The sequence below is a fragment of the Saccostrea cucullata genome, unplaced genomic scaffold (assembly GCF_032062105.1).
Source record: "Saccostrea cucullata isolate Sc308-1 unplaced genomic scaffold, CSIRO_AGI_Scuc_v1 ctg189, whole genome shotgun sequence".
In the NCBI taxonomy this organism is placed as follows: domain Eukaryota; kingdom Metazoa; phylum Mollusca; class Bivalvia; order Ostreida; family Ostreidae; genus Saccostrea; species Saccostrea cuccullata.
Window position 1 is genome coordinate 14,194 of NW_026927680.1, and position 14,967 is coordinate 29,160.

Genomic DNA, 14,967 nt, shown 5'->3' on the forward strand with positions numbered 1-14,967 from the left:
AGAGGTATATACTCTGGGACATGTTGCATGAAAATTAACCTGCAAAGATATGTTTTTTATGGGTATTTTAGTTAGATTATGACTTATTCAAGATTTCCAAATCGAAAAACAAACAGTTTGACAGAAAGTTCTGAAAGTACGGACCTACCTTAAAAGTTACCTCCCGTTGGTCGCCATATTGGAGGTCGACACCGTGAGTTTTCCTCTTTGTCTTACCAAGTTTAAGAAAATATAGCAGAAATATTTGGTGGAAAATCTTTATTAGATATTTTTTTTTAAATAAAGGAGGCTTCCAAAAATTTATATACTTAAATGTGTGCATAAGGAGTTCATCCCCTAAATTAAACTAAACTAAACTAAATCCCCTCTCAACAGTAGCTGTTGGACAAGTAATTACGCAACCCAGATAACTTCAAGCAACTGTATCATTTTTGTGGAGATTTTATTCAGGGCCCTCTGTGTTTTAGACTGTCTAAGGATGTTAGGTATCGTGGTATGCAGTCCTTCGTCCGAAGCTGCTATCTTTGAATTATAACAGGGCATTAGTATTTTATTATTTTAAATAAAGTCACAATTCTAAATTAGACAGTTAAACTTTTTTTTAATCATGCAAAATTTACAACTCAGTGTTACTAATATAATAATATGAATGAAATAATTCATACTTTCAAATTATGCTTCCAAGGATAAATCTGATGTAAGGAAAAGTAATGAAAAACAATTTTTTGATCAACTAGTAATTATTGCGTTATAGAGTTGAAATATATTAGTAATGTAAAACAGTAAACCAAAACCTTGTAAAACATCAACTGAAGTGAAGATGTCCCTAACGCGCTAATGGCGCTATCGGGGCACGATAATATTGCAATAGACCGGGACAAGACAGGAAAACTTTTTGAGGGCAATGCATGATTGTATGCAGATTCCTCCAACAAATCACATGCGAGGTTTGTATGGAGCGTACATGTAGTGGAGTCACCCGAGGGGTTGCCGATTGAAACCTATCTTAGGCTATTCGGTTATATTACACGTTTTGTGAAAAATATATTGTTGTAAATCTTATAACCTCCAGCAAACATGTAATTATTTAAAGTACAACACAATCAAGTACATAGCAATACTTCCCTAAAGGAACAAAATCGTTGAAGAAAATTAAGATGTACATGAAAGTGAAAATGTTTCCTTTCCACTTAAACGACTTGCATCATTCAAACTGATTTAGCGATACGATGCTCTTCACCATTCAGATGTGATTCAATGCGCATCCTGTCATCTTATAGGAGCGGATACTGTTCGGAGAGATTAGAAGTATAGTTTGAACATTAGAATTGTGTAGAAAGAGTCGGAGTAGTAAGTTACATTTATTTATTGATTTCCCATTTTTTAAAATTTATATTTTACTCTTTTTGATTTATTTTCATTGTGATGTTAAACATTGTGTTTTTGAAATGTAATAAGTTATCCCAATACTAGATAAGCACACGGACACAATTCTACATGTATTGTATTCGAAAGATATAGAAAAACTATAGCTAATGCTAGTAATAATAATGTCAGTGTTTCAGTATACATTTAAAGTAAATTATTGAGGCATTTCTCGTAGAGTCAAGTCTATTTCCTGAGGCGAAGTTTGCCCCCCCCCCTCTCTCTATCTCAGTACATGCTTGTTAGCAGTCAGCCTACAGAAGTCAGGAAGTTACGTCATACGCTTATTCATTACTTACGATGACCTCATTGTTATCCGCTTATGGATTTAAGGATATTATTCCCCATTCTAATTTGGTAGCTCTTGTCCACCATAACAAATAAAGAAATATTTCATTCATACTTATGCTAAGTATATAGGTCTAGATGTATTTGACACTTCAAGTACAAGGTGTTGCCATGTTGATCTGCATTTGATAAAAATTGATTTGACAAATGACAAGCAGCTCTGCAGGAAGCATTTTCAATTGAAAGGAAAGAAGGGGGCACATCCAATTACTTAGGAGGGTTGCAATTAATGTCATCAGACGTTTTTAAAGTAGGGACACAGGCATACAGTAGCTACTTTTCTATAATATAATACATCTATATATCGGGAAAATTATTGAAGATCTTTGCCTACCCCCGTTTTCAGGGCTATGTAGGATATGTGGTAGTTCTGACCTATTAGATGTTATGAGCATGTAAACGTGGTATTTCTGACCCACAGGTACAGGTACTTGTGGATAGGAACCCCTCTCACATTATTCCCATATTTTGGATATTGGGGGAGGGGGGGGGGGGTTCCTGTGAATCCTGTCCACACGTACCTGGTTTATTCTAGCCAGTATATTGGATTATATGTAAAGCTAAGGTCATTTTTCCCTCGTATTTTTTCTTTAATGGTGTGACAATGCAGCAGGAGTACCTTTGCTCCATAAACTTACAGTTGAACTATTGCAAAATTTACGCAATAATTCAAGTGAAAGACCCATGTTTTAATTGAATTCCTTACAATAGATGGTCTAAAAGGCAACCTTTTTGAAAATTGAATCTCTCTCTCCCTCTCTCTCTCTCTCTCTCTCTCTCTCTCTCTCTCTCTCTCTCTCTCTCATTTAAAAATGTAATATGTCATATGTATATTCATTTGATTCAAGGGGTTCTGAAATTTAGAATAATGTAAAAAGCCTATTGTTCATTATTATTAAGAAAATATTGAAGCGCTATTGAAGCGCTACTCGTACATAAACCCTTACACATTAAAAGACACATATCAAAGAAAAAACACGAGGGAAAAATGACCCTAGCTTTACATATCATCCAAAATGATAATGTACATACTGTATAAGGTGATATTGTGATGTAAAAGATACTTGAAATACGTATTGGCCACACCCATAGAATTACCGGGTATCAATATAATATATACACCATTAATGTAGTATATCATAAAATTGTTTTCCTGGAAAACTATATATTTATGTCTCTTGTTGATTGATTTTTTTATAACCAAGGTTCATGTAAAGAAAAAATCTCATCGAAAGAAGAAAAAAACAATACCACTGTTTAAACACTTTGTCATGCAAAAAACACATGAAAATAAACCAGACGGTATAACACGTTGTATATCAATATAATCGGTAACATGAGACTCTCAGAAAGTAAAAATAACAATAATCCATGTATATACGGAGTATTTCATAATTTCATATCATACATGTGATGTTTAATTTGAATCTCTCCTGGAAAAAGTGTCAAATACGTAGGCAAAGCATTGATATTAAGTTCCAAACGTGCACTTCTTTTCAGACCAGGAGAAGATAACATGGGCAGCTTCATCGGCCATGCTTACCCGGGCTCCATCTTCCTGCTTCTGGCTCTTTGGTGGACGATACAAATGCTACAACGGTACTTTCGGTGCAGAAAGTTTGGTACGGAGTATATGGCAACCGTGATGCATAAAAGTTATTCCCTTCCCAAAGTTCCAGTTGAACCAATTTTAAAGATATCTCTCATAATGTTTGGAATCGTCGGCGAAATTATCCAAGGACATCTAAATAACGAGTTCGCTCCTAAAAACTGGCACCATGCAACCATGTTTATGTTTTTCGGACTTTCCGGATTAATAGATATGCTGGTTCACTACGATTTCAAGCTCCCCAAAAACGTAGACTATGCAATTTTCATACTCTCTGTTGCCGTTGAAGGTTTTTTATTTTTCTGGCACGTGCACGGAAGGGAACCAGTTGATGTGTGCGTGCACAAACTCTTAGTGTTCGCCATTTTTCTTGCATTTTGTGCAACCATGGCAGAAATGTGCTTTCCTTACAGCATTTTAGCCTCACTAGCGCGACCATTCTTCTTTTTTTCTGAAAGGAACATGGTTTTGGCAGATTGGTTTCACCCTGTACGGTCCATTTCCGGTATCTAGCGGAGATAACCATGACCAGATGATGATCGCGGTCTATTTCACGTGGCATGTGGCTGCCATTTTCCTCTTCATGTTTGCTTTGGGTATCGTGGTTTTCTCTTTACAAAACCATGGAAGCGGGTATACAAGAGTGTCCTGTAGCGAAGAAAGGGTCAGTCTTGTAGAGAAAGACAGTGTAGAAAAAAATATCGAAACATGACGAGGAACACTTGCTTACCTTTACCAAGTCATGTGTATTGTAGTAATGAAATGTAAGTAATGTAGTAATGAAATGTTTGTTAGTGCGAATTTTATGTTTACGGCCATTATTAAATGTTCACTACCCTAAAATGTGTTTATATGGTTTGTATTTAGAAGGAATCTTTAATACTAGTACACGGTGCTTATTTAAGTCTTGTTTACTGTCACTAAAGATACATTGTATAATTATTGTGTGTAGATCCAATTCAGCTAAAAAGCCTGAAGAAAACCTTGTACATTCATTGATTTAATTAATTTGTAGCACTGTCTGCATTAGACATACGTGTATCAAATGACTCTTATCTTCAGACTTATCTTATTCATGTACATGTATTTTTGAAATGGGCCACTATTATTTTTATTATTCAAATTACTAGTATATGTTTTAATATCCTGTTTCTCAAATCTTATTTGAAATGGACCATGTGACATCATATTACTATTAAATATTTTAATATAAAAATTTCAAATATATGTTCAAAAACATCAATTGAACAAAAAAAGAGTTTTATTTGAAAAAAAAGTTAGAAGTTTAAAATATTTATTACTCTAAAAGTGTATTTCAACGGTTTTTTTTTTTTATTTATGGAAAACATTGTAAATGTGTTTTTGAGGATAAATCTATGAAAAAAAGACATAAAAATATCATTGGGCCTGGGGTGGATATTCGAGGGGGATGTTCCTGTCCACAAGCACCCGTGGTATCCACATCTGATTAACACCACTTCTAAAATAAATCTGTAGTATTCAATACTCGTTGTATATAGTGATCGGGATGTCCATCCTTCCGTAATTCCGTCCTTCAGACGTATTTCGGGTCTCCCAGATCAAATTAAAAGCAATGATTTTAATGATTTTGCCATAAATTATAACCATATGGGAGGCGGGGGTATCATTTAGTGAATTTAGTACTCCAGTACCTCTAGTGTTAATTTTCTAACGGGGAGTAAGAACAGGTTTGATTAAACATTTACTGGAACTCCTTCAGTATGTAGCTTTTTTGTAAGGATATGAAGTTTCGGAATCCGTTTATGTACAGTAATTCATTCAACTTATAATAGTTTCTACTAGCCATTTTCCGTTAAATTTTTGAAAATGAAATTTAATACTGACTCCTGATTTCAGAGAAATTAATTATTCTTCTTATAATTATTGGAAAAGTACCCATGAGTAGAGGCAAAATTAAATTGAAGTTAATCATTAAATAAAATGAAGAGCATTGCAAACGGAGGCATAGTTGTTGTATACCTGCTTTGTCAGCTAGATAAGTATTAAATGAATAGTGTACATGTAATCTTTGCGATTCTTTTCTCACTTTGGGATTATTGATGACAGAAGAAATGCGTCATTGCGCGATTCTCACGTTGATACATGTATCGAATGAAGTTAAAACGTTATTTTATTTAGCCATATTTATTAGTACATGTACGACAGTATTTATTCAGAGATAATTTTTCGGCGCTCACATGAATCGGTACTAGAACATGGAGCTAAAGATCAATATTTAACAGTTCTAAATCCGCTTAACAGCAGGACACCTGGTTCATGAACAGGTCAATTATAACATGTGTTTGTATAACAACGCATCCGCCAGAATATCAAAACAATGACAAAATAAGTAATTTTATTTTTTATGGTTTTATTTTCGCATATTTTCCCACAGGTTAAATATATATAAATAAAAGGCAAGAAAATATAATCAGAAAACAAGCTGTGAGTAGAATGTATAAAATGAATACCTACAGACACTCAAATATTTCACATGCCCAATAAACTTGAATAAACAAACAAAAGAAATCTTTAAAAAAAAAAAAAAACCTTTGCTGAAACAAACAAAATATGTCCAACGAAAAACTATTTGGTTCCTGCATAAAATAAAATAATTGCTTAAAATTCAACAACAAAAAATTAACTAAAATCGGATAGAGAAGACTTTTGGTTCAAAAAGATAAACAATATAAAAATATAATATGAAAAGGTAAAAGAAAAAGCCTCATTTTTTCTTCAATACAGACTATAAGCATTTGAACAAATATAACCCAAAACAATTAACTCTCATCTGAACTGAAATAAAAAAATAATGCATGAAGAATGGGGCTGATTTTTCATTTTCACATTCACTTCACATTAAATTACTGTTTCCTTCACTCTTATGTTAAATACATTGTAACCCTAAATTTCATATAAAAGGTTTTTGCAAAGAAAAACATAAACTTTATGGACAAGCATTATATGGTACTTCCATACTCTTCACAAATCATGTACAATTCCAGGTTCCCATTCAAACGCACTAATACATGTAGTTGATTATTATTCAACATTGCCTTAAAAAATTAAGTACTTGTTTCATAAAAAAGTAGGGACATAAACAGATATTTCCATAAATACCTTGTCAATACTTCAAATGTTTTATTTGCAAAAACAGTGGTAGGAAAGAATATATCAAAAGGTAAAAAAAAAAAATGTCCAAACAAATTCAAATTTCAAAATAATGTCATCTGATTTACTTTCAATTGTCTTTGCCCCCCCCCCCCTTCTTTTCCCCTGTAGACATTTTTTTTTACTATTGAAAAAGAAAAAGTACATTGAAAGGCTGGTTCCCACAACCCCCACTTTTACATGCAGTATGGTCAAATAAGGGTTATGTACATTTTCTCATTTTATATAAAAAAAAAGCACTGTTTTCAAGCAAATTGATTTTTTGCCCCTCTCCCTCTCCTTTATTACATGTACCTATGTAGCCATTTTTGTCATTCTTTTAATTAAGCACTTATCCATGTGTTTTATAGAACTTTCCAACACTCATACACAGAATAGTGTGTTATGTCCTTTCATGAACATAATAATTCATAAGCATGTTATATGTTTATGCAACACATTTGAAGATAAAATAAAAATGTTCTGAAATAAAACCTTCATTTATTCCATACACAGATTAAAAAAATCTTTTATCCATGGTAAGAAATTATGTTACACATTGAGAGAAAAGCCACTTTCTCACTTTTAAAATTGCACACATCCAAAGAATAAGGAGGGCTTTGTATAATGAGCGTAGTACGAGTTATCTTTCTTCCATCACATCTTCGAAATCGAAGTCCCCTTGTAAACTTGCTACACCGGAATTCTAAGTTTGTTCACATGTTCTCCGAATATCGATATTGGAATGTTAAATCCAAACACTGACTACATCTTGATTTTTAATCATGATATCTTCATCCATGCCACGAAACACATTAAGCAGGCAGTTAGTGCAGATAAACTAAGGGACTGGGTCCTTGCTGAGCTCCGAGGCGCGAAGCTGTAGTCTCTACAAATGGGTGGCGTTAGACCACTATTGAAGTCTGTTAAAACAGCTTTGATATCCTCCCCACAATGATTTCCTATCTGTGTGCTGTAACAATGGTTTGAAACCTGGAATATGCTGTAATAAAAACAAAATAATATTAGTGGGTCGTATTAATGTATGAAAATATCGTGTAATTTCGCAAACCTTCAAAGCAAAAAGTAAAGTTACTCGATAATTTCACTGAAATTCAGTTTTCTTTTTCATCGTAATAAGCTGAAGCTACCGGTATGACCGCATGAGAATATTTCTTTTACAGTAAATTTAACTTCAGTGTATTTTATATATAGATAATAAGAGAATTTGAGTTTAATTAAGTTTAGCAATTTAATTTTTAAACGATAAGTCCTTCCTGTTAATAAACGAAAGAAATCTATACTCATCAAAGGCAGTTGGTTTAATTTACCATCATTATTTTGTGACTTCACCCAATCAATGATATGGAAACATATAATACCTCTATTTCACAATTAATGACACAATTTAATAGGAAGAACGGATATTGGAGCCCCCGTATCGAAGATGAGTCTAAAAGTTTAATGGGGCCGAGCATATTTTTGTGCGATAATATCAGTTGTATCTTTTATCATTAAGTCAGGCAGCAAGAACTGCTAAATGCGATAAACTTTCATTTTATTTCCAGGTATTAAAATAATGATCGAAATTACACGGAGAATTTGCATTTAGATTTCCTACGCAAATACAAGTTAATAAAGCATGTCACTGATTTGGAAGTTTTAAAAATTCTGTTTAATATTAATTTGCAAAAATGTCTTTTCAATCAAACTAACGAAATCGTTTTATTTCTCTGGATGCACGATGTTTTTTTTAAAGGTACCCCTCTCCACTTTTATTATTCCCATGAATCAAAATTTATAAAAACTTTTAAATGAGAAAACACTTGCTGTGACTTTCATTTTAGTTACTTCCATTTACTAGTATATGTCGACTTGATATATCATGGTAAACTTGAAATAAAAGCTACCACAGAGTCTGCCAATCTGTTTCACGTATTATTGGGATGTTTTACTGCCATGAACAGATGATACTTACAACTAACAACTAAGCTGTATGACAAACTAGATAACTTTAGTTTTTCCAATGTCAATTTCCCTTAATTTTATAGTTATTATGTATTCCGCTGAAAACTGCATGTGGAGTTAACATCTCCCGGTTTGTTCAATACCCAAAAGACCAGACACTGCTGAGGCACGCTACTGACAAATGAATTGATGCTACATACAAAGACTTCAATAATCCCCATGTTCCACTTTAAACATAGAGACCGATCACTGTTCCTTATCTTCGCCTTTTTCATTAATGCTAAAGCAAAAGACTAACACGTCAAAAATCTTAAAAAGTCCTTTGTAGTGGTGTTTAAAAGAAAAAAGAAAAAACTCTGCATGGGAGATTGATAACATGGCTGAAAGACAGAGACAGACGGACAGAAAGACAGCTAAACAGTTAGACAGACAGACAGTCAAAACCCCTGTTAAAATCCAATCTGGTTTACAGGTATAGCACTAATAAACAGTAAATAAGATTCGGTAAATACCCACCCACATATACTCTTTACATATTTTTCTTCGTCTTCACTGATGCTGTAGGTCACGCCAGCTTCGTTGGAAATTTCGATATCTTTATGTTTGCTCTCCGTGCATTTCTGGATTTCGGAGTTTTGCTTTGTGATGCAGTCAGCCTTACTAATATATACTGAAAAAGACATCACAATACCTTGACACTGTTTTAACAGGTAAAACGAAAACTAACACTATCGGGATTACTAGTATATCTAGGCAATGAATGACAGAATGAGTAGGATCAGGCGTACAAGCATACAGCTGGAATTTTACAAGAGCTGCATGAGTATAGAAGCACTGGAAAATGAACGGATTCATGTTTCAATATCTCTAACATAAATTATTATATTAAATTATAATTTTCTCTATATATCCATCGTTATTATTATTAAGATCAAGATAAAATAGGTATAAAAAAAATCCTTACGTGACATGCTATGACAAAGTCTGTCAAATCCAGCTTCCCAGGCATTAGGGTCAGCGTATTTTGTCAACATCTCTAATTTGACCGGATCTTTACACGATTGATGTAAATTTCTTAAACAATTCACCGAATCCCTAAAGTTTCCATTTCTAAACGAAAAAAAACATTCATGATTCTGATTGTATCCAAAGAAACCTATGCTAGATTTTTTTTTCATCTTTTAAACTTCGTGTAACTTAGAAATATCCCTATCCCTATGGGCCGACCTTGACTCATTTAAAAATACAATTCTCAGTTAACCTTGGACGTTCAGTAGGACGTGAGTTTATCGACACTACGTAATTAGCGTCTCTCACATGGAGAACAGATTCTTATTGGTTAAGAAATTAATTATTATAACATCAAAAAATTTTAATTATTGTTGACAACGATGAGACGCCTTATGCCCCACTTCTTTGCCGTACGAAACGCCATCATTCGATCATTGCTACACTCGTTGACATTCGCCAGAATGTATATTTCAACAATGTGAATGAAAGGCTGTGTAAATTTCAGACGCTTAATAGGTAACGTTGAGAATCCCACGCCTTACTGATAGTCCAAGGTTAACTGAGAATTGTACTCAAAGGAAACAGCTCAGTAATCAAGACTACACAATCAGTAATCAAGACTATACACACAAATTACTTTGACCTTATCATGAAACACTGTACATATTCGTAGAATTGCTTGGTCAAACTGTATAACATTTACATACTCGCAGAATTGTTTGGTCCTATAGATGTCTGCAGGGCTTATGGTGACCTTTGCATTCTCCCCGTCCGTCAGATTGTGGAGGCACGTGAGGGCTTCCTTCAGGGCGTTATTCTCAGGGCACGTGCCAGAGCACGTGACGCTCATCAGCCAGAACAGCATCATCACTGTCGTGTCTGTAAAGTATTAGACAAGTCAAACTACGAATTATAACAGCATCATCACTGTCGTGTCTGTAAAGTATTAGACAAGTCATACTACGAATTATAACAGCATCATCACTGTCGTGTCTGTAAAGTATTAGACAAGTCATACTATAACTTATAACAGCATCATCACTGTCGTGTCTGTAAAGTATTAGACAATATTCAGACTACAACTTATAACAGCATCGACAAAGTATTAGATAAGTCAGACTACAACTTATAATAGTTTTATCACTGTCGTGTTTGTAAAGTATTAGACAAGTCATACTACGAATTATAACAGCATCATCACTGTCGTGTCTGTAAAGTATTAGACAAGTCATACTACAACTTATAACAACATTATCACTGTCGTGTCTGTAAAGAATTAGACAAGTCAGACTACAACTTATAACAACATCATCACTGTCGTGTCTGTAAAGAATTGGACAAGTCAGACTACAACAGCATCATCACTCTCGTGTCTGTAAAGAATTAGATAAGTCAGTATAACAACATCATCACTGTCGTGTCTGTAAAGAATTAGACAAGTCAGACTACAACTTATAACAGCATCATCACTGTCGTGTCTGTAAAGAATTAGACAAGTCAGACTACAACTTATAACAACATTATCACTGTCGTGTCTGTAAAGAATTAGACAAGTCAGACTACAACTTAGAACAGCATCATCACTGTCGTGTCTGTAAAGAATTAGACAAGTCATCACATAATACAACTTAGACAAATCAGCAAATCATCACTGTGGTGTCTGTAAAGAATTAGACAAGTCACAACATATAACACTTATCCTCAACGTCATAATGAAGTTTTTAATCATCTTCATTGTCGTGTCTGTAAAATATTAGACAAGTCATGCTACGAATTATATCAGCATTATTACTGTCGTATCTGTAAAGTATTAGACAAGTCAGTCTACAACTTTTAATAGTTTTATCACTGTCGTGTCTGTAAAGTATTAGACAAGTCAGACTACAACTTATAATAGTATTATCACTGTCGTGTCTATAAATTATTAGACAAGTCATACTACAACTTATAACAGTTTTATCACTGTGGTGTCTGTAAAGTATTAGACAAGTCAGTCTACAACATATAACACTATCCTCAACGTCATATCTGTGAAGTTTTAAACAACTCAAGTTACAACATTATAAAATTATCATGCTGCGAATTATATTAGCATTATTACTGTCGTATCTGTAAAGTATTAGACAAGTCAGCCTACAACTTTTAATAGCTTTATTACTGTCGTGTCTGTAAAGTATTAGACAAGGCAGTCTACAACTTATAATAGTTTTATCACTGTTGTGTCTGTAAAGTATTAGACAAGTCATACTACGAATTATAACAGCATCATCACTGTCGTGTCTGTAAAGTATTAGACAAGTCATACTACAACTTATAACAGTTTTATCACTGTGGTGTCTGTAAAGTATTCAGACTACAACTTATAACAGCATCGACAAAGTATTAGATAAGTCAGACTACAACTTATAATAGTTTTATCACTGTCGTGTTTGTATAGACAAGTCATACTCGAATTATAACAGCATCATCATCGTGTCTGTAAAGTTTTAAACAACTTATAACAACATTATCACTGTCGTGTTACAACTTATAAAATTATAACAACATCATCACTGTCGTGTCTGTAAAGAATTGGACAAGTCAGACTACAACAGCATCATCACTCTCGTGTCTGTAAAGAATTAGATAAGTCAGACTACAACTTATAACAACATCATCACTGTCGTGTCTGTAAAGAATTAGACAAGTCAGACTACAACTTATAATAGTTTAATCACTGTCGTGTCTGTAAAATATTAGACAAGTCAGACTACAACTTATAATAGTTTTATCACTGTCGTGTCTGTAAAATATTAGACAAGTCAGACTACAACTTAGAATAGTATTATCACTGTCGTGTCTGTAAAGTATTTGACAGATCAGGCTTCATCACATAATAGCATCGACAAAGTATTAGACAAATCAGACTACAAATTATCACTGTGGTGTCTGTAAAGTATTAGACAAGTCGGTCTACAACATATAACACTATCCTCAACGTCATATCTGTGAAGTTTTAAACAACTCAAGTTACAACTTATAAAATTATCTTCATTGTCGTGTCTGTAAAATATTAGACAAGTCATGCTACGAATTATATCAGCATTATTATTTATTATATTAGTCTACAACTTTTAATAGTTTTATCACAAGTATACATACAACTTATAATAGTATTATCACTGTCGTGTCTATAAATTGTGACAAGTCATACTACAACTTATAACAGTTTTATCACTGTGGTGTCGACAAGTCAGTCTACAACATATAACACTATCCTCAACGTCATATCTGTGAAGTTTTAAACAACTCAAGTTACAACATATAATACAAAATATTAGACAAGTCATGCTGCGAATTATATTAGCATTATTATGTTGACTGTTGCTACTAACTTTTAATAGTTTTATCACTGGGTCTGTAAAGTATTAGACAAGGCAGTCTACAACTTATAATAGTTTTATCACTGTTGTGTCTGTAAAGTATTAGACAAGTCAGTCTACAACTTATAACAGTTTTATCAATGTCGTGTCTGTAAAGTATTAGACAAGTCCGTCTACAACTTATATCAGTTTTATCAATGTCATGTCTGTAAAGTATTCAAGTTGATAATGGTTTTTGAAAATTTTCATGAAAGTATGCTATATTTATTATATTATACTGAATGTTTTATACAAATACATATAACAGTGAACCGTGCGCGCATAAATTCTGCGCAGTCGCTATTTTTTGGAATACCACCCGTCGTCAAGCAATTTTGACTGTTTCTACGCTGGAGGGCGTGGCTTCATTATTCAGCGGGTAAATGCAATATTTATATAATAGCATCCTCATTGTCCTTTCTGTTAAGTATGAAACAAGTCAGGCTACAACTTATAACAATTTTGTAAAATCTGTGAAGTATTTGATATGTCACGCTACAATGTATAACAGCAATACCAGTTTCGTGTTTGTAATGCATTACATCTCATTCTACCACCTGCTTTTATAACTGACTCTAGTGTATTCAGTATTAGACAAGCCAGGCTACAGGACGACGGGAAAAACGGGGATAAATCTCTTTTATCACTTTTAATATAAAATGGAAGAAAAAGTACCACGGATAAGCACTGTGATCTTACCTTTATATATTTTGCGTACATGTGTGTGGAGGGGAATCCAAAAAGTTCAATTTACACTCTAACTGAGGTCTGCAGTTGGAATTGACTTCTTGAGCAGCAATAGGTTTTTAAATACAGTATACAAGATTAAAAATTATTTTTGATCCCCCAAATCGGTAACAGAATTTGAAATTAAGTATACAAACTGACGTTAGTACGCGTGTCAGGTTTATAAACTGAGTTTGATAACGGGCATCCACTGACAGTTAAGATCAATATTATATAATACTTTCTAGATAAACCAGCTATCCGATGTTTAATAGTCAGCAGGAAAGATTCATTCTGTATCTAGAGACACAAATTCTTTACTCCTTGTTATCAAAATAAGTTCTGGTTTCTTAACTTTTAATGCTTACGAGCATCAAGTCTCCAGTTGTAAAGAATTTCTTTTAAAATAGTTATGCATTTTAAAAACAACACTATAGATATATTCAGGAAGAGGTTTTCTTTGTAGTATTCCTTTGTCTGGCATCCCACTTAATTAAGTTCAGAACATTGTAAAAATAAATGCTAACAATTACCTTTTCTTAAAGTAAAAAATGCACATCGGGTGACAACCCCCCTCCCTCCTCAACTCCCCAAATGTTCCAAGTTATTTCAACAACAAACGTATATCTGATTCAAATCTAACAAATCCATGCATTGAGAAGTTGGTATAATGTGAGGAATTCCTTATCTTACATGTATGTTATTTACATTTAGTCATACGTCTTTTTATATAAATATACGAATCTAAGCACATAAAATCTTATTTAAGTGTAGCTTCTTGAGTCAGAAGTAATTTTCCTTTTAAAAACACTTCACGCATGTGTGTGGTAAGAAACTATATATGTCCTATCATGCATACAAGTTCATCAAGTAATTTTTACTGAAAGAAGATTTTGACAAAATATTTGAAGTACATCCCAACAAAGGTCCTGATGCTATTTTAACTATTGTCATAATGCTTGAATTAACGTATTTTCTTTGGTCTAATGACCACATATTAGGGCCCTGTCTCTTTTCTTATTTACGATAAAAAATATACGAACAAGTGAAATGGGGAGCTTAGTTGATACATGTAGTTGATACATGCTATATAATAAGGAATCAATCTAATAATTAGATGAATATATAGTACATTCGATGAACAGCTGGACAATGGTTTGTGGAAAAAATGCAGTAACTGCAGGATACAGGCTCTTAAAACTAAATAACATTGCCAAACATTTTTCTTCAATTCACAATAAAAATGGAGTACTTATCTGAGCTCAGAACAGTTCAGTGACACAATGGATGACTAATTTAACAAATGCA

The 14,967-nt window shown here is 33.4% G+C and overlaps 1 protein-coding gene and 1 pseudogene across 5 annotated transcripts in view; one reads left to right on the top strand and one right to left on the bottom strand.

Moving 5' to 3' along the window:
* Positions 1–1,208: 1,208 nt before the first annotated feature.
* LOC134275175 (transmembrane protein 45B-like) lies at positions 1,209–4,131 on the top strand (annotated as a pseudogene).
* Positions 4,132–5,771: 1,640 nt separating this feature from the next.
* The window catches only part of LOC134275183 (uncharacterized), a 29,459-nt gene continuing 20,263 nt past the window's right edge, over positions 5,772–14,967 (bottom strand). For 3 of the 5 annotated variants that reach the window (XM_062757436.1, XM_062757437.1, XM_062757435.1), the window contains exons 3-6: positions 10,240–10,411; positions 9,486–9,631; positions 9,038–9,191; positions 5,773–7,556 (exon numbers count right to left, since the gene is read on the bottom strand). In XM_062757436.1, the coding sequence (XP_062613420.1) occupies positions 7,337–7,556; positions 9,038–9,191; positions 9,486–9,631; positions 10,240–10,411 (692 nt within the window). In that variant the 3' untranslated portion in view covers positions 5,773–7,336. Of the gene's footprint in view, positions 7,557–9,037; positions 9,192–9,485; positions 9,632–10,239; positions 10,412–14,967 lie in introns of all 5 variants that reach the window. The other 2 variants (XM_062757439.1, XM_062757438.1) reach the window with 1 other exon arrangement.